Raw genomic sequence first — 18,479 nt, 5'->3', positions numbered from 1 at the left:
CCACCCTGTCTCCTGTCATGCAACAGATGTACACAGAAACACACAAACACACATGTACGCGCATATACACACACAACCCTACACCACCACCCTATCTCCTGCCATTGTACAAATGTACACAGAAACAAACACACACACACAACTCTCCACCACCACCCTGTCTCCTGTAATTAAACAGATGTACACAGAAAGGCACATACAATTTTCCGCCAACACCCTGTCTCCTGCTATTAAACAGATATGCAGAGAAACACCCACACCACCCCTGCACCAGGACCAAGTATCCAGTCTTTAAACAGATATATACGGAAACCACAGAAAAACACTACCCTCCCCAACACCCTGTCTCCTGTCATTAAACAGATATATGCACACACACACAAAACCTCACAGAAACACACACCATCCTATCTCCCACCATTAAACTGATTGACCTTGCAAAAACAGCTCCTTCTAACCCATCTGTTCGAAGGAGGTTCCAATCAAGATTGGGAAAGTTAAAGTCATCCATTACAACAACCCTACTACATTCACACTTTTCCAAAATCTGCCGACCTATGCTTTCTTAAATCTCCCCGCTGCTATTGGGGGACCTGTAGTAAACCCCTAATGAGGTGACTGCTCCCTTACAGTACCTAATTTCCACCCATACTGACTCAGTAGGCAGACCCTCCTCGACAATGGTAACTTCTGTAGCTGTGATACCCTCTCTGATTACTAGTGCTACACCCCCTCCTCTTATCCACCCTCACTATTATTTTTAAATGTTCTAAACCCTGAAACATCCAGCAACCATTTCTGTCCCTGAGAAACCCACGTCTCTGTTATGGCCACAACATCATAGCACCAGGTACTGATCCATGCTCTAAGTTCATCCCTTTTATTCCTGATATTCCTTGCATTAAAGCAAACACACTTTAACCGATCCCTTGGTTCATTCCCAGGAAATTCCTTCCCACTGGCTGCGCTACCTCATGCTGTTGACTCATCTCCATCAACTGTCACCATCGGTATATAGCTCAGGTTCCCACCTCCCTACCCCACCCCCTGCCGTACTAGTTTAAACCCTCCTGAACCACTCGAGCAGACCATCCACCCAGGACATTGGTCCCCTTCCAGTACAGGTGCAACTCGTACTTCATGTACAGATCCCACCTTCCCGAGAAGGCATCCCAATTATCTACATATCTGAAGCCGTCCCTCCTACACCAGCTGTTCAGCCACGTGTTAAGCTGTGCCCGCTCCCTGTCTGTGTTTCTCTAAATACCTGTTTAATGACAGGAGACAGGACGGTGGTAGAAGGTTGTGTCTGTATGTGTGATTCTGCATATATATGTGTTTAATGACAGGAGACAGGGTTTTGGTTGAAGGTGATGTTTTTGTATGTGTCTGTGTATATCTGTTTAATGGCTGGAAACAGGGTGGTGGTGGAGGCTTGTATGCATGTGCTTCTGTGTATATCTGTTTAATGTCAGGGGTCAAGGTGATGGCAGAAAGAATGTGTGTGTTTTTCTGCGTATATCCCTTTAATGACAGAAGGCAGGGTTGTGTGTGTGTGTTTCTGTGCATATCTGTTTAATGGCAGGTGACAGGGTGATGGCGGAGAGTTGTGTGTGTGTTTCTGTGTGCATCAGTATAACAGCAGGAGACAGGGTGGTGGTGTAGGGATGTGTCTGTGATTCTGTGTATATCTGTTTAATGGCAGGAGACAGGGTGGTGGTGGAAGGTTGTGTGTGTGTGTGTGTGTGTGTGTGTGTGTGTGTGTGTGTGTGTGTGTGTGTGTGTGTGTGTGTGTGTGTGTGTGTGTGTGTGTGTGTGTGTGTGTGTGTGTGTGTGTGTGTGTGTGTGTGTGTGTGTGTGTGTGTGTGTGTGTGTGTGTGTATGAGATTCTGTGTCAATCAGCATAATGGTGGGAGGAAGTGTGGTGGTTGAGGGATGTGCGTGTGTGAGTGTGTACCCACGCGCTTCTGTGTCAATCTGTTTAATGGTGGGAGACAGTGTGGTTTTGGGGGGATGGTGTGTGTTTTTCTGTGTTTGTCTGTTTGGAGACAGGAGAAAGGATTATGGTGTAGGCTTGTGTGTGCATGTTTCTGTGTATGTCTTTTTAATTACGTGGAGACAGGGTGGTGGTGGAGGGTTGTGTGTGTGTATTTCTGTGTATGTCTTTTTAATTACGTGGAGACAGGGTGGTGGTGGAGGGTTGTGTGTGTGTATTTCTGTGTGCATCAGTATAATGGCAGGAGACAGAGTGGTAGTGCAGGGATGTGTGTATGCTTCTGTGTATATCTGTTTAATGGCAGTAGACAAGGTGCTGGTGGAGATTTTTGTGTATGTTTCCGCGTACATCTGTTTAATTGCAGGAGACAGGGTGGTGGCAGATGGTTGTGCGTGCGTGTTTCTTTGTAAATCTGTTTAATGGCATGTAACAGGGTGGTGGTGAAGGATTCTGTGTTTCTGTTTCTGTGTATAACAGTTTATTGGCAGGAGACAGGGTCGTGGTGGAGGACTGTTTGTGTGTGTGTGTGCGGGTTACTGTGTTTAGCAGTTTAATTGCAGGAAACAGTGTGGTGGTGGAGTATTGTGTGCACATTTTTCTGCGTATATTTTTTTAATGGCAGCAGAAAGGGTGGGGAAGGAGGGCTGTGTGTGTGTTTCTGTGTACATCAGTCTAATGTCAGGAGACAGGGTTGTGATGTAGGGATGTGTATGTATGTGCGTGTGTATGTTTCCGTGTGTATCTGTTTAATGGCAGGAGACAGGGTGGTGGAGGGTTGTGTGTATGTTTCTGTACATATGTGTTTAATGGCAGGAGCCAGGGTGGTGCTGGCGTGTTGTGTGTGCGTGTATCTGTGTACATCTGTTTAATGGGAGCCGACAGAACTTTGGTGGATGGATGGTGTGTTTGTTCCTATGTATACCTTTTTAATCAAAGGGAACAGGGTGTTGGTGGAGTCTTGCATGTGTATGTGTTGATGCTTATCTGTTTAATGTCAGACGACAGAATGGTGGTGGAAATTGGTGTGTGTGTGTGTGTGTTTGTGTGTATATCTGTGTAATGACAGGAGAAAGGGAGGTGTTGGAGGATTGTGTGTGTGTGTTTCTGTGAATACCTGTTTAATGGAGCGGACAGGAAGGTGGTTGAAGGTTGTGTGTGTGTATGCGTGTACGAGTATATGTGTGTTGTGTGTGTGTTTCTGTGTATTTCTGTTTAATGACTGGATACTTTGACATAGTGGAGGGTTGGTGTGTGTTTCCCTGCATATCTGTTTAATGGCAGGAGACAGGGTGGTGGAAGAGGATTGTATGTGTGTGTTTCTTTGTATATCTGTTCAATGGCAGGAGGCAGGGTGCTGGCGGAGATTTGTGTGTGTGTTTCTGCGTACATCTGTTTAATTGCAGGAGACATGTTGGCGGGTGAGGTTTGTGTGCGCGTGATTCTTTGTAAATCTGTTTAATGGCATGAGACAGGGTGGTGTTGGAGGATTCTGTGTGTATGTTTCTGTGTATAATAGTTTAATGGTAGGAGACAGGGTATTGGTGGAGGGTTGTCTGTGTGTTTCTGTATACATCAGTATATTGTCACCAGACAGCGTGGTAATGGAGTGTTCTGTGCGCGTTTTTTCTGAGTTTATCTGTTTAATGTCAGCAGACAGGGTGGTGCTGGAGGTTTGTGTGTGTGAGTTTCTGTGTACATCAGTATTCTGTCAGGAGACAGGGTGATGGTGTAGGGATGTGTATGTATGTGTGTTTGTGTGTGTGTTTCTGTGCACATCTGTTGAATGGCAGGAGTCAGGGTGGTGGTAGTCAGTTGTATGTGTGTGTACCTCTTTAAAGGCAGGAGACAGGGTGATGGTGGAGGGTTGTGTGTGCGCTTCTGTGTGTATGTGTTTAATGGCAGGAGAGGGTGTCGTTATGGAGGGTGGTTGTGTGTGTTTCTCTGTCAATCTGCTTAATGGTGGGATACAAGGTGATGTTGGGGGAATGGTGCGTGTGTGTTTCTGTGCATGTCTGTTTAAAGACAGGATAAAGGATGGTGGTGCAGGTTTGTGTGTGTATTTCTGTGTATATGTTTTTAATGATGAGGGGACAGGGTGGTAGTGAAGGGTCGTGTGTGTGTTTCTGTGTATATATGTTTAATGACAGCATACAGGGTGGTTGTGGAAGGTTGTGTGTGCGTGTTTCTCTGTCAACCTGTTTAATGGCAGGAGGCAGGGTGGTGGTGGAGAGTTGTGTATGTGTTTCTGTGTACATTTGTTTAAGTGCAGGAGACAGGGTGGCCGCGAAGGGTTGTGTGTGCGTGATTTTTTTTGTAAATCTGTTTAATGGCATGAGGCAGGGTGGTGGTGGAGGGTTGTGTGAGTGCTTAGGTGTACATCAGTATATTGTCAGCAGACAGCGCGGTGATGGAGTGTTGTGAGCGCGTTTTTCTGTGTATATCTGTTTAATGTCAGCATACAGGGTGGTGGTGTGCTGATGTGTATGTATGTGTGTTTGTGTGTGTGTTTCTGTGCACATCTGTTGTATGGCAGGAGTCAGGATGGTAGTAATCGGTTGTATGTGTGTTTCTATGTGTATCTGTTTAAAGGCAGGAGACAGGGTGGTGGTGGAGGGTGTGTGTGTTTATGTGTGTATTTGTTTAATGGCAGGAGAGAGGGTCTTTATGGAGGGTGGTGTGTGTGTTTCTCTGTCCATCTGCTTAATGGTGGGAGACAGTGTGATGTTGAGGGATGTGTGTGTTTCTGTGTCAATCTGTTTAATGGTCGGAGACAGGGTGGTGTTGGGGGCAGTGTGTGTGTGTGTGTGTGTGTTTTGGCGCATGTCTGGTTAAAGATAAGATTAAGGATGGTGGTGTAGGTTTGTGGGTGTGTGTTTCTGTGTATATCTTTTTAATGACGAGGAGACAGGGTGGTGGTGGAGGGATGTGTGTGTGTTTCTCTGTGTATCTGTTGAATGACAGCAGACAGGTGGTTGTGGAGGGTTGTGTGTGCATGTTTCTGTGTATAACAGTTTACAGGGTAGTGGTGGAGGGCTGTTTGTGTGTGTGCGTGTGTTTTTGTGTATATCAGTTTAATTACAGGAGACAGGGTGGTGGTGGAGTGTAGTGCGCACGTTTTCTGTGTATATCTGTTTAATGGCAGGTCACAGGGTGGTGGTGGAGGGATTTGTGTCTGTTTCTGTGTATATCTGTTTAATGACAGCTGAGATGTTGGTTGAGGAGAGTTGTGTTTGCATGTTTCTGTGTAAGTCTGTTTAATGGCATGAGACAGGATAGTGGTGGAGGGTTCTGTGTGTGTGTTTCTGTGTATAACAGTTCAATGGCAGGAGACAGGGGAGTGTTGGAGGGATGTTTGGGTGTTTCTGCGTATAACTGTTTAATTACACCAGCGAGGTTGGTTGAGGAGGATTGTGTGTGCATGATTCTGTGCAAATCTCTTTAATGGCATGAGACAGGATAGTGGTGGAGGGTTCTGTGTGTATGTTTCTGTATATAACATTTTAATGGAAGGAGACAGGGTGATGGTGGAAGAATTTTTGTGTTTGTGTGTGTGTGTTTCTGTGTCTATCAGTTTAATTGCAGGAACAGGGAGGTGTTGGAATGTTGTGTGCACATTTTTCTGTGTGTATCTGTTTAATGGCAAGAAACAGGGTGCTAGTGGATGGATGTGTGTGTATTTCTGTGTATATCTATTTAATGACAGAAGGCAGTGTGGTGGTGAAAGGTTGTGTGTGTGTGTTTCTGTGTATATCTGTTTGATTCCAGCAGAGAGGGAGGTGGAGGAGGGTTTTGAGTGTGTGTTTCAGTGTCTATCTGTTTAGTGGTAGGAGACAGGGTGGTGGTGAACGCTTGTCAGTTTGTGTTTCTGTGTATAACTCTTTTGTGGCAGGAGGCAGGGTGGGTCATGGTGGGCTGTGTGTGTGTTGTGTGTATGTGTTTTTGATTATATCTGTTTAATGGCACGACACAGTGTGGTGGTAGATGTTTGTGTGTGTGTCTGTTTCTGTGTACATCTCAATAAGTGCAGAAGGGGGTGTTGTTGGAGGGTGAGTGTCTGTGTGTCTGTGTATCACTATTCATTGGCAGGAGACAGTTTGGTGGTGGAGGGATGTGTGTGTTTCTGTGTATGTTTAATGACAGGAGACAGGAACGTGGTGGAGAGTCGTGTGTGTGTGTTTTAATGGCAGGAGACTGGGAGGTGGCGGAGGGTTGTGTCGGTGTCTTTCTGTGTATATCAGTTTAATTTCAGGGGACAGGGTAGTGGTGGAGGCTTGTTTGTGTGTGTGTTCCTGTGTATATCTGTTTAATGGGGCAGGGCACAGGGTTGTGTGTCTGTGTATTTTGTGCATCTATGTTTAATGGTAGGAAACAGGGTGGTGGTGGAGGGTTGTGTGTGTGTTTCGGTGCATATCTTAATAATGGCAGGAAAGGGTTGTGGTGGAGGCTTGTATGTGTACATGTCTGTGTATATCTGCATAATGGTAAGAGGCAGGCCGGTGATGGAAGATTCTGTGTGTGTGTTTCATTGTATGTCTATTTGATGGCAGGAGACAGGGTGGTGGTGGAGCGTTTTGTGTGTACGTGTTTCTGTGTATATGTGTTTAATGGCAGGAGACAGGGTGGCGCTGGAGGGTTGTGTGTGTATTTCTGTGTATATCTATTTAATGGTCGGAGACAGGGTGGTTTTGGAGGATTGCGTGTATGTGTTTCTGTGTATATCCATTTAATGGCAGGCGACAGGGAGGTCATGGAGGGTTGTGTTTACGTGCAACTGTGTACATCTGCTTTTTTGGAGGAGACAGGATGGTGGTGGAGGGTGGTGTGCCTGTGTGTTTCTGTGTATATGTGTTCAATGGCAGGAGACAGGGTGGCGCTGGAGGGTTGTGTGTGCATTTCTGTGTATATCTATTTAATGGTCGGAGACAGGGTGGTTTTGGAGGATTGCATGTATGTGTTTCTGTGTATATCCATTTAATGGCAGGCGACAGGGAGGTCATGGAGGGTTGTGTTTACGTGCAACTGTGTACATCTGCTTTTTTGGAGGAGACAGGATGGTGGTGGAGGGTGGTGTGCCTATGTGTTTCTGTGTATATGTGTTCAATAGCAGGAGTCTGGGTGATGCTGAAGGCTTGGATGTGCGTTTCTGTGTATATCATTTTCATGACAAGAGACAGGTTGGTGGTGTGTGTGTATTTCTGTGTATATATGTCTAATGGCAGGAGACAGGGTGGTGATGGAGGGTTGTGTGTGTTTCTGTGTAAATCTGTCTAATAGTAGAAGACAGGGTGGTGGTGGAGGGTTGTGTGCGTGTTTCTGACTTTATCTGTTTAATGGCAGGAGATTGGGTGGTGGTGGAGGGTTGTGTGTGTGTTTCTATGTATATCGGCTTAGTGGCAGGACACAGGGTGGTGGTGGAGTGATGTGTGCATGTGTGTTTCAGTGTATATCTGTTCAATGACAGGAGACTGGGTGGTGTTCGGTTGTTGTGTGCGTGTGTGCATGTGTGTTTCTGTGTATATCTGTTTAATGGCAGGAGATAGAGTGGTTGTGTGTGTGTTTGTTTTTGTGTATATATCTTTAATTGCAGGGGAGAGAGTTGTGTGTCTGTGTATTTTGTGCATGTGTGTTTAATGGAAGGAAACAGGATGGTGATGGAGGGTGGTGTGTCTGTTCCTGTGCATATCTTAATAATGGCAGAGAGGGTTGTGGTGGAGGATTGTATGTGTGCGTTTCTATGTATATCTGCTTAATGGTAGGAGGCAGGGCGGTGATGCAGGATTGTGTGTGTGTGTGTTTCATTGTATGTCTGATGGCCGGAGACAGGGTGGTGGTGGAGCATATTGTGTGTTTCTCTGTATATGTATTAACTTGCTGGGGAGAGGGAGCTGGTGGACGTTTGTGTGTGTGTGTGTGTGTGTTTCTGTGTATGTCTGTTTAATTGCAGGAGACACGGTTGTGTGTCTGTGTACTTTGTGCATATCTGTTTAGTGGTAGGAGACAGGGTGGAGGTGGTGGTGTGAGTGTGTGTGTTTCTATGTATATCTGTTTAATGGCAGGAGACAGGGTGGTGGTGGAAGTTTGTGTGTGTGATTTTTGTGTATATCTGTTCAGTGGCAGGAGACAGGGTGGTGGTCGAGGTTTGTGTGTCTGTCTGTCTGTGTGTAACTGTTTAATTGCAAAGACGTGGTGGTAGTGGAGGGTTTTGTGTGTGTGTTTTTCGTATACCTGTTTAATGGAAGGAGATAGGGTGGTGGTGTAGGGATGCTTGTGTGTGTTTATATGCATATCTGTTTAATGGAAGGCGACAGGGAGGTCGTGGAGGATTGTGTGTGTGCGTGTTTCTGCGTATAATGGTTTCATAGGAGGAGACAGGGTGGTGCTGGAGGATTTGTGTACATGTTTCTGTGTATATCTTTTCAGTGACAGAACACAGATTGCTGGTGGAGGGTGGGGTATGTGTGCATTTCAGTGTATATCTGTTTAATGACATTGAGAAAGGGTGGTGGTGGAGAGTTGTGTCTGTGTCTTCTGTGTATATCTGTTTAATGGAAGGAGACAGGGTGGTGGGGAGGGGTGTGTGTGCCTTTCTGTATAGAACTGTTTAATAGCAGGAGACAGAATGGTGGTGGAGGGTTGTGTGTTTATCTGTGCACATCTGTTTAATGGCAAGAGACAGGGTGGTGGTGGAGGGTTGTGTGTCTGTACTTCTGTGTATATCTATTTAATGACAGGAGGCAAGTTTGGTGATGGAGTGTTGTGTGTGTTTCTATGTATATCTGTTTAATGGCAGGAGACAGGTTGAGAGTTGTGCATGTTTGTTTCTGTGTACATCTGTTTAATGACAAGATTTAGGGTGGCGATGGAGGGTGGTGTGTGTGTTTCTGTTTATCTGCTCTGTGGCAGGAGACCGGGGAGTGGTGGAGGGTTGTTTGTGATTGTTTCTGTGTATATCTGCTAAATTACAGGAGACAGGGGTGGTGGAGGCTTGTATGTGTGTTTCTGTGTATATCTGCTTAATGGTAGGAGACAGGGTGGAGTTGGAACATTGTGTGTGTGTGTTTCTATATTTATCTGTTTAATGGCAGGAGACAGGATGGTGGTTGAGAGTTGTGCGTGTGTTTGTTTCTGTGTACATCTGTTTAATGACAAGATTTAGGGTGGTGGTTGAGGGTGGTGTGTGTATTTCTGTGTTTATCCGCTCTGCGGCGGGAGTGGTGGAGTGTTGTTTGTCATTGTTTCTGTGTATATCTGTGGAGTGTGGTGTGTGTCTGTTTTTCTATGCACATATTTAATGACAGGACACAGGGTGTTGGTGGAGGGGTGGCGTATGTGTTTATCTGCTCAATATCAGGAGACAGAGTGGTGTTCTAGGGTTGTGTGTTTCAGTGTATATCTGTTCAATGGCAGTAAACAGGGTGGTAGTGGAGGGTTCTGTGAGTGTGTGTGGGGGTGTTTTCTGTGCATATCTGCTTAATGACAGGAGACAGGGAGGTGGTGGAGGGTTGTGTGTGTGTTTCTGTGTACATATGTATAATGGCTTGAAACAGGGTGGTGGTGCAGGGCTGTGCGTGTTTGTTTCTGAGTAAATCTGTTTTATTACAGGAGTCAGACTGTTTGTGGCGGGTGTTGTGCGTCTGAGTTTCTGTGTACATCTGTTAAATGACAGCAGAAAGAGTGTTGGTGGAGGGATGGTGTGTGTGTGTTTCTGTGTATGTGTGTTTAATGGCAGGAAGCAGAGGGGTGGTGGAGTGTTGTGTGAGTGTATTTCTGTGTATATCGGTTTAGAGGTAGTGGTGGCGGAGGTTTGTGTGTGTTTATTTCTGTGTATATCTGATTAATGACAGTACAAAGGGTGGTGGTGGAGGGATGGTGTTTATCTGTTTAATGGCAGGAAACAAGGCAGTGGTGGAGAGTTGTGTACGATTGTTTCTGTGTATATCTATTTGTTAGCAGGAGACAGGGTGGTGGTGAAGTGTTATGCGCGTGTGTCTCTGTGTATACCTGCTTAACGGAGAGTTGTGTGCATGTCTCTGGGTATATCTGCATAATAGCAGCAGACAGTGTGCTGGTGGAGTGTGTGTGCGCGCTTTTATTTGTATATCTGTTTAATGGCAGGAGACAGTGTGCTGGTGGAGTGTTGTGTGTGAGTGTTTCTTTTTATAACTGTTTGATGGCAGGAGACAGGGTAGTGGTGGAGGGTTGTGTGTGTGTGTTTGTGTATGTATCTGTTTACTGTCAGAGACAGTGTGTTGGTGGCGAGCGGTGTATGTATGTTTCTGTGTACATCCGTATAATGGCAGGAGACAGGGTGGTGGTGTCGGGATGTGTGTGTGCATTTCGGTGTATATCTGCTTAATGGCAGGAGACAGGGTGGTGGTTGGGCGCTGTGTGTTTATGCGTGTGTATGTGCCTCCCTGTGTGTGTGTGTTTATGTATGTTTCTGTATATATCTGTCCGATGACAGAAGACAGAGTGTTGGTGGAGGATGGTTTTGTGCGTGTTTCTATGTATTTCTGCTTAATGGCAGGAGACAGTGTAGTGGTGGAGGGATGTGTGTGTGTTTCTGTGTATATATGCTTAATCGCAGGAGACAGGGTGATGGTGGAGTGCTCTGTGTGTGTGTGTGTTTGTGTATGTCTGTTTAATGACAGGAGACAGAGTGGTGGTGGAGGGTTGTGTGTGTGTGTTTTTCTGTTTGTATCTGTTTAATGTCAGGAGACAGGGTGATGTTGGAGTGCTCTGTGTGTGCACGTGTTTCTGTGTATGTCTGTTTAATGATAGGAGTCATGGTGGTGGTGGAGGGTTGTGTGTGCGTATTTCCGTGTATATATGTTTAATGACAGGATACAGGGTGGTTATGGAGGGGCTTGTGTGTGTTTCTGTGTATGTCTGTTTAGTGACAGCAGGCAGGGTGGTGGTGGAGGGGTGTGTGTGTATCTGTGTCCATCTGTTTAATGGCTGGAGACTTGGTGGTGGTGGAGGGATGTTGTACGTCTGTGTTTCTCTGCATATCTGTTTAATGGCAGGAGACAGGGTGGTGGTGGAAGATATCGAGTCTGGGTTTATGGATCAATGCACTACTATGGTCAGCACAGCTCCCGCTGCTGGACTGATATCTCTTCCATATTTATTGATCATTGCTCTGCTGTGGTCTGCAGAGCTCCCGGTGCTAGACAAATATCTAGTCAGTGTTTTTAGATCAATGCATGCCATGGTCTGCATAGCACCCCTTGCTGAGCAGATTCAAGTCCGCGTTTTTAGATCATAGTTGAAACTTTATTGCTGGAACAGCACAGCAGGTCAGGCAGCATCCAGGGAACAGGAGATTCGACGTTTCGGGCACAGGCCCTTCTTCAGGAATGAGCAGAGAGACGAGAAGATAAAAGGTAGGGAGGAGGGACTTGGAGGAGGGGCGTTGGAAATGTGATATCCAACGCCCCTCCTCCAAGTCCCTCCTCCCTACCTTTTATCTTCTCCTGCTGAACACTCTCTGCTCATTCCTGAAGAAGGGCATGTGCCCGAAACGTCGAATCTCCTGTTCCCTGGATGCTGCCTGACCTGCTGTGCTGTTCCAGCAATAAAGTTTCAACTTTGATCTCCAGCATCTGCAGACCTCACTTTCTCCTTTTTAGATCATAACACTGCTTCCATCTGCATGGCTCCCCGTACTGAACAGATATCTCATCCGTGTTCATAGATCAATGCACTGCTGTGTTCTTCATAGGTCCGGGTGCTTGACAAATATGTAGTCCGGGTTCATAGATCAATGTATTGCTGCGGTCTGCATAGCTCCTTGTGTAGTACAGATATCTTACTAGGGTTTATAGATCAATGTACTGCTGTTGTCTGCATTGCTCTGGGTGCTGGACAAATATCCAGTCCGAGTTTAGAGATCAATGCACTGCTCCAGTCTGCATAGTTCCCCGTTCTGGACAGATATCTAATCCGGGTTTAAACATCCATGCAATGCTGTGGTCTGCACAGCTCCCGGTGCATGACAGATGTCTCATCCAGGTTTGTAGATCAATGCACTGCTGTGGTCTGTATAGCTCCCCGTGCTGGACAGATATCTCGTCTGTGTTTGTTGATCATTTCCCTGCTTTGGTTTGCATAGCTCTCTGTGCTAGACTGATATCCAGTCCGTGTTTATAGATCAATGCACTTCTCCAGTCTGCATAGCTCCCCGTTCTGGACAGATGTCTAATCCGGGTTGACACATCCATGCATTGCTGTGGTCTGCATAGCTGCCGGTGCTGGACAGATATCTAATCTTGGGTATAGATCAATGCACTGCTACAGTCTGCATAGCGACTGGTCCTGGACAGATATCTCATCCGGCTTTATAGATCAGTACACTTCTGTGATCTGCACAGCTCCCCGTGCTTGACAGATATCCTGTCCGGGTTTATAGATTAATGCACTTATGTGATACGCATAACGCCCCGTGCTGGACAGATAACTTGAATGGGTGTATAGATCAATGCACTACTGTGGTCTGCATAGCTCCCGGTGCTGGACAGATATTTAGTCGGTGTTTATAGATCAATGTGCTGCTGTGGTCAGCACAGCTCTCCATGCTGGACACATACCTAGTCCTTGTTTATAGATCAATACACTGCTGTGGTCTACATAGCTGCAGGTGATGTACAGATATCTCCCCCGGGTATATAGTTCAATGCACGGCTGTGGTCTGCACAGTTCCCGGTGCTGGACAGATATCTAGTCCGGGTTTACAGATCAATGCAATGGTCTGTTCTGCATAGCCCTGGTGCTGGACAGATATCACGTCCTGGCTTATAAATCAATGCACTGTTGCGGTGTTCATATCTCTCGGTGCTGGACATATATCTCGTCTGGGTTAATAGATCAAGGCACTACTGTTGTCTGCACAGCTCCCTGTGCTGGACAGATATCTCGTCTCGGTTTAAAAATCAATGTACTGCTGTTGTCTGCATAGCTCTCGGTGCTGGACATCTATCTAATCTGGGTTTATGGATCAATGCACTGCTGTGATATGCACAGCACCCTGTCCTGGACAGATATCTCGTCCGGGTTTATCGATCAAGGCACTACTATTTTCTGCACAGCTCCCCGTGCTGGACAGATATCTCGTCCTGATTTAAAATCAATGCACTGGTGTGGTCTGCATAGCTCTCGGTGCTAGACAGATATCTAGTTCAGTTTTAAAGATCGACGCACTGGTGTTGTTTGCACAGCCTCCCATACTGAACAGGCAGGAGGCTGTAATAATTCAGCCATCCAGGCAGCACCAGGATGTGCAGAAGACAAGATTTAGGGTGCAACCCCTCTTCAGGATTCCTGACGAATGTATATACACGAAACGTCTCCCTCTACACCTCCTGATGCTGTTGACATACTGAGTTCGTCTAGCTTCCTGCTTGTCTACTTTGGATTCCAGCATCTGCACCTTTTCTGTCGCTATCCCAGTTTCCCATACTGGACAGATAATTCATTCGGGTTTAAAGATCATTGCTTTGATATGATCTGTGTGGTGTTTCAAATTGATAAATTGTTGGATTTTCTTGACTAGTGCAATGGATGAATCTGCACAGTGTTCCACTCGGGACAGATTGCTGGGTTTTACTGAGCAGTACACTGACCTGGTCTACAGTGTTCCACGATGAACAGATATCTCCTCTGGTATTTATGGTGACTGTGCTGGTTCTGTGAGGTGAACTGAGAATCTGGTATGTCTAACCATTTCAGCTGATCTGGTAATTGCTTTATTTTGTATTCTCATTCAGGTGATTGGACCCTCAGTCGTTCACCCTATTAATGTCACAGTGTGCCCATGCACAGTATATCATGTTGGTGAATACCCACTGTCCTGACAGCAGCCACGACATCTTCATTCAGAAGCAGTCAGTCATTCCCATCGTTCTCGGGTCTCCATGGAGAAGGACAGGAATGCCTCTCAGATAAAGGCTGCCTCCTTGGTACACGGCTCAAACACCCTCCCTCTCACCACACCGATACTGCCTAGCAACTACATCAACACCGACACTGCCTAGCAACTACATCAACATATCCCGTGTTTACTGAGAACAATGGGGCCACTGGGGGACATCAGAGAGCAGACCAGCAGGGAGATATAGAACATAGAAGAATACAGCGCAGTACAGGCCCTTCGGCCCTCGATGTTGCTCCGATCCAAGCCCATCTAACCTACACTAGCCCACTATCCTCCATATGCCTATCCAATGCCCGCTTAAATGCCCATAATGAGGGAGAGTCCACCATTGCAACTGGCAGGGCATTCCATGAACTCATGACTCGCTGAGTAAAGAACCTACCCCTAACATCTGTCCTATACCTAACCCCCCCCCCCCCCCCACCTTAATTTAAAGCTATGCCCCCTTGTAATAGCTGAACAACAGTTCCCATATCTGGACAGGTCAGAGTGAACCGTCCAGTACACACGGTATCACTAAGTCTTTTAATCTCTCTACATTTATGTAATATACAGAGGTTTATTCTTCCTGAAAAAATCACGGATTCACAGTTACCCACGTTATATTCTATTTACTAAATTTTTGTCCATTGCTTATCAGTTTAGATTCTCTACGTCCTCTTGGTAACTTCAGTTCCTGTTGATCTCAGTGTCATTTTAAATTTAGCTAGAACATGTTTGTTCTATTTTTAGCGAGCGTTGACCTTGGCTGCAAACAGGTGAGGCCCCAGCACTGATCACTGTGTCACTGCGATCGTTAATTTGTGTTAAACTGATAGACACTGATTTCTCCCTAATTTATCCCTGCTCCTGGCTCAGTAACCAGCTCTTCCCATTTTCCTGTGTTGCAGCTTTGGAAGGTGAATGATCCCTTCAATTTTCTGTCCAACAGGTCTGAGAGATTAAAAGATCTGCTCCAATTGCTAAGTAACAGCCTCGAATGGCTGAATGACCTCTTTCTGTTCCTGTTTAAAACTCTTGATGGGCTGAATAGCCTGCTTCAGTATCGGTGTAGTTGGGAATGGTGCTGAATATTTTGGAACCACCAGTGAACAGCCCACTTCTGACTTTATAATGGAGGGAAGGCCATTGACGATGCAGCTGCGGATAGCCCACAGTGCCTCATGGATGCCCAGTTTCCATTTGCTCGGTCCTTTAGAAATATGTCCTACTTCATAGGAGGGAGTGCCACATAACTTTTGGGCAGTATCTTCAATATGAGGCTGAGACTTTGCCTCCACCAGGACTTTGTGCTGGCTGCTCCTACAGATAGTGTTAGGGGCAGGTCCATCTGGGACAAAAAGTCTGGTGAGAATGCTTCCCTCTTGTTGGTTCCCCCATCACTTCCCCCAGTCTGGCTGCTGTGTATTTGAGGTTTCTCCCTTCTCAGTCATTGCTGGGCGTGTGGAGACACTCTTGGTGATGGGCATTGAAGTCCCACAGACAGAGGACGTTTTGTCAGCCTCAGTGCTTCCTCTGATTTGTTTTCAACATCGAGGGGAACTGAGTTATCATTGAGGCGTGGGGTGGGGAGCAGGAGATGTCTATCCTCAGGTGATTTCCTTGACCATCTTTGACCTGTTACCATGAGATTTCCCGGGTTCTGGAATCAATGTTGGGGAATTGCAGGGAACCCCTTCCCTGACTGTATCCCAAGATGTCCCCACCACTGGTGGGTCTGTCCTGCCGGTGGGACTGGATATAGCCTGGGATGGTTACGAGGTTTCATGAAACATTACCCATCAGGCCTGGTTCTGTGAGTATGACGGTATCAGACTGTTTCATCACCGGGAGTGCAGTGCTGGAAAAAAAACACAACAGATCCGGCAGCATCCAAGGAGGAGGGGAATCGAAGTTTCGGGCATAAGCCCTTCATCTGTAATTAGGCTTGTGGGCTTGGGCCTGAGAGATAAATAGGAGCGGGCTGATACTGTGGAGGAAGGCTGCTGGGAACATGATCTGTAGATGGAGATGGGCGAGAGGTGATAGGTCAGAGAAGAGGGTGGAGTGGATAGATGGGAAAGGTGATGGTCAGGTCAAGGTGTTCCCCGGAACATTCTGTCCCCACAATTATATAACTGACATTCCCCGGAACATTCTGTCCCCACAATTATATAACTGACATTCCCCGGAACATTCTGTCCCCAAAATTCTTTAAGTGCCATTCCTCAGAACATTCTATCTATGACATTGCTACTGAATGGCTGAACGTCAGTGAATTGAACAAACGATAAGTTCCCAAGGGATGAGATCCCTTTCCAGGGAGAAGTCCACTGTTCCGAAGTCCCCTCAGGCAGTTAAAGGGGTGAATACGTTTTCCTTGCCTTTACATTTCTCCACGACTCAGGATCAACCACAATTTAGACTGAAAGATAGAAATTTCCAAACTCCATTTGCCTTCAGGAAACTGGGATAGAATCATTCAGGACAGCAACGTTTTCACCCTCTGTAGAAGGAACTGGACAGAAGTGACCTTTGTCTACTCTCGAGTGATCGAGTGTGTGGGAAAGTTCTAGAAACCATCCATTCTTATGAATGTGTCTCTGTATGTTCGGGGAGGGAACATTTCTTGTGGTTTATGTCACGTTTGTCAGTAATTCACACCTTCCCATTTGTTTTTCCAGCTCCAATTATTTTAATAAATCTCTTAATACAGTGACACGTTTGAAAATCTCAGTGGGTCCCCAATCAAACTGGCCCATTTGCCTCCAAGCTGATGGATAATGTGTTTGTTTTCCTTCCCTACAGTTAACGTAGTGACCATCTACGTCCTGCTTTATAAAGATTGTGGATTGTCTCCATGTGTCCGATGTTACCTGGGGGCCATGGCAGCAGCAGATCTCCTGGTCATTATCCTCGACCTGATACTGAGACACATTCCAATTGTTTTTAAGCATCGCTTTTATTTCCTGAGGGACATCCCGTTGTGTAATATCCATGCCGTCCTACTATATGCAGCCACTGATTGTTCTGTCTGGTTCACCGTCACTTTCACCTTTGATCGGTTTGTGGCCATTTGTTGCCAGAAGCTGAAAAGTAAATATTGCAGTGAGAAAATGGCGGCTGTGGTTCTGGGAGCAGTGACTGTGCTGAGTTGTTTAAAGAACATTTTCTGGTATTTTATGCTGACAACTCAGTATCGACTGTGGAACAACCCCTGGTTTTGTGATGTAACAGACGCTGTTTATTACTCCAATGTCTGGGTCACAATTGAGTTCCTCCACCACATTCTAACCCCGGCTCTCCCATTTTTCCTGATTCTGCTGCTCAATGGTTTCACCATCAGACACATTTTAGTGACCAGCAGAGCCCGGAGGAGAATCCGCACTCACACCAATGGGGACGCTCAGGCTGATGCAGAAATGAGAAACCGAAGAAAATCCATCATTTTACTGTTTGTGATCTCGGCCAATTTCATCCTGTTATGGTCAACATTCATGGTGTTTTCTATATGGTACCGGATGTGGATGATTGGGTATGACTCTCTGTTTCTCCATGGCTTTGTACAGGAATTGGGCTTCATGCTGCAGCTCCTCAGTTGCTGCACAAACACCGCGATTTATGCCGTGACCCAGACTAAGTTCAGGCAGCAGCTGAAGAATGTGCTGCAATATCCCCTTACCAAAATCCATCAACCAATCAAATTGACTCATTAATCAATCGATCAGGGACTTTATCATTTCTGTTCAGTTTTTCAGCGATGAAGCAGCCTGTCGCTATAGTAACAGACAGCGCTGGTTTGTCCAATCTTATACCACAGGGACACATTTCAATGTTTCTCACAACTCAGGGACCAGTGAGAATAGGCACCATCTCACTGACTGTATCCAACACTACAATTTGTAAACAATAAATATGTATATTAAAAAGTGCCGAGTAGCACAGTGAACAATGTTGTTGTGTATCCTTGTGTTAAAGAAGCTGAGCTGGAGAGAGAAAGACTCAGCCCCAATTCCTGGATCTCAAGGAAGGGGAGAGGAACGCGCCCTGAGCTCAGTAGCTGAGTTTAAGTCCCTCTGCCCTTGTTATCCGCTCTTGTGTCACCCAGCCCGACTTGAGCTCGGCAGAATCCATATCTGACCCAGTCGCTCGCCCTATTTCCCCATCTCTACACATCTGTTCCCCCTCTGCTTTTGCCCTCCCTCTGCCCCATCCATCTCGCTCTCCAGTCACTCACTCTCTCCGTCTCCAACATCTCGCTCTCTCTCTCTGCATCCCCTCCCCTTCACTTCGTAGCTCCCTCTCTCTGTGACCTCGCCCTTTGTCACCATCCCTTGTCTCTCTCATTCCATCCCTCTGACTCTGCCTCTCGCTTCGCCCCTGTCTCTTGTTCGCTACCTCTATCCCCCTCTCTTGCTCACTATCTCTGTTCCTTTCTCTTGCTCGCCCTTGTCTTGTTCCTCTGTCACTCACCCAGTCTCCTCCAACTCTCTCTATCTATCTCCCTCGCCGCTCTCCTCCTTCCCCTTCACTCTCGCTCCAACCCACCTATTTCTTTCCCCCTCTCCCCTG

The 18,479-nt window shown here is 46.3% G+C and overlaps 1 protein-coding gene across 2 annotated transcripts in view; it reads left to right on the top strand.

Moving 5' to 3' along the window:
* LOC148147020 (putative G protein-coupled receptor 139) overlaps window positions 1-17,848 on the top strand; it is a 32,675-nt gene extending 14,827 nt beyond the window's left edge. Inside the window, exons 1-2 of one of the 2 annotated variants that reach the window (XR_015760037.1) lie at window positions 13,633-13,731; window positions 16,716-17,848. Coding sequence is in view for 1 of the 2 variants with exons in the window: in XM_087996185.1 (XP_087852311.1) it covers window positions 16,716-17,623 (908 nt within the window). In the remaining variant the exon portion in view is untranslated. Of the gene's footprint in view, window positions 1-13,632; window positions 13,732-16,715 lie in introns of those variants that run through there. The other variant, XM_087996185.1, reaches the window with a different exon arrangement.
* Window positions 17,849-18,479: the final 631 nt, after the last annotated feature.

This window comes from Chiloscyllium plagiosum, unplaced genomic scaffold (genome assembly GCF_037043375.1).
Source record: "Chiloscyllium plagiosum isolate Xiang-an unplaced genomic scaffold, Cpla_swu_hap1 HiC_scaffold_18, whole genome shotgun sequence".
NCBI classification, from domain to species: domain Eukaryota; kingdom Metazoa; phylum Chordata; class Chondrichthyes; order Orectolobiformes; family Hemiscylliidae; genus Chiloscyllium; species Chiloscyllium plagiosum.
Note: the sequence above shows the minus strand (reverse complement) of the source record. Positions and strands in the feature narration are given on the sequence as shown.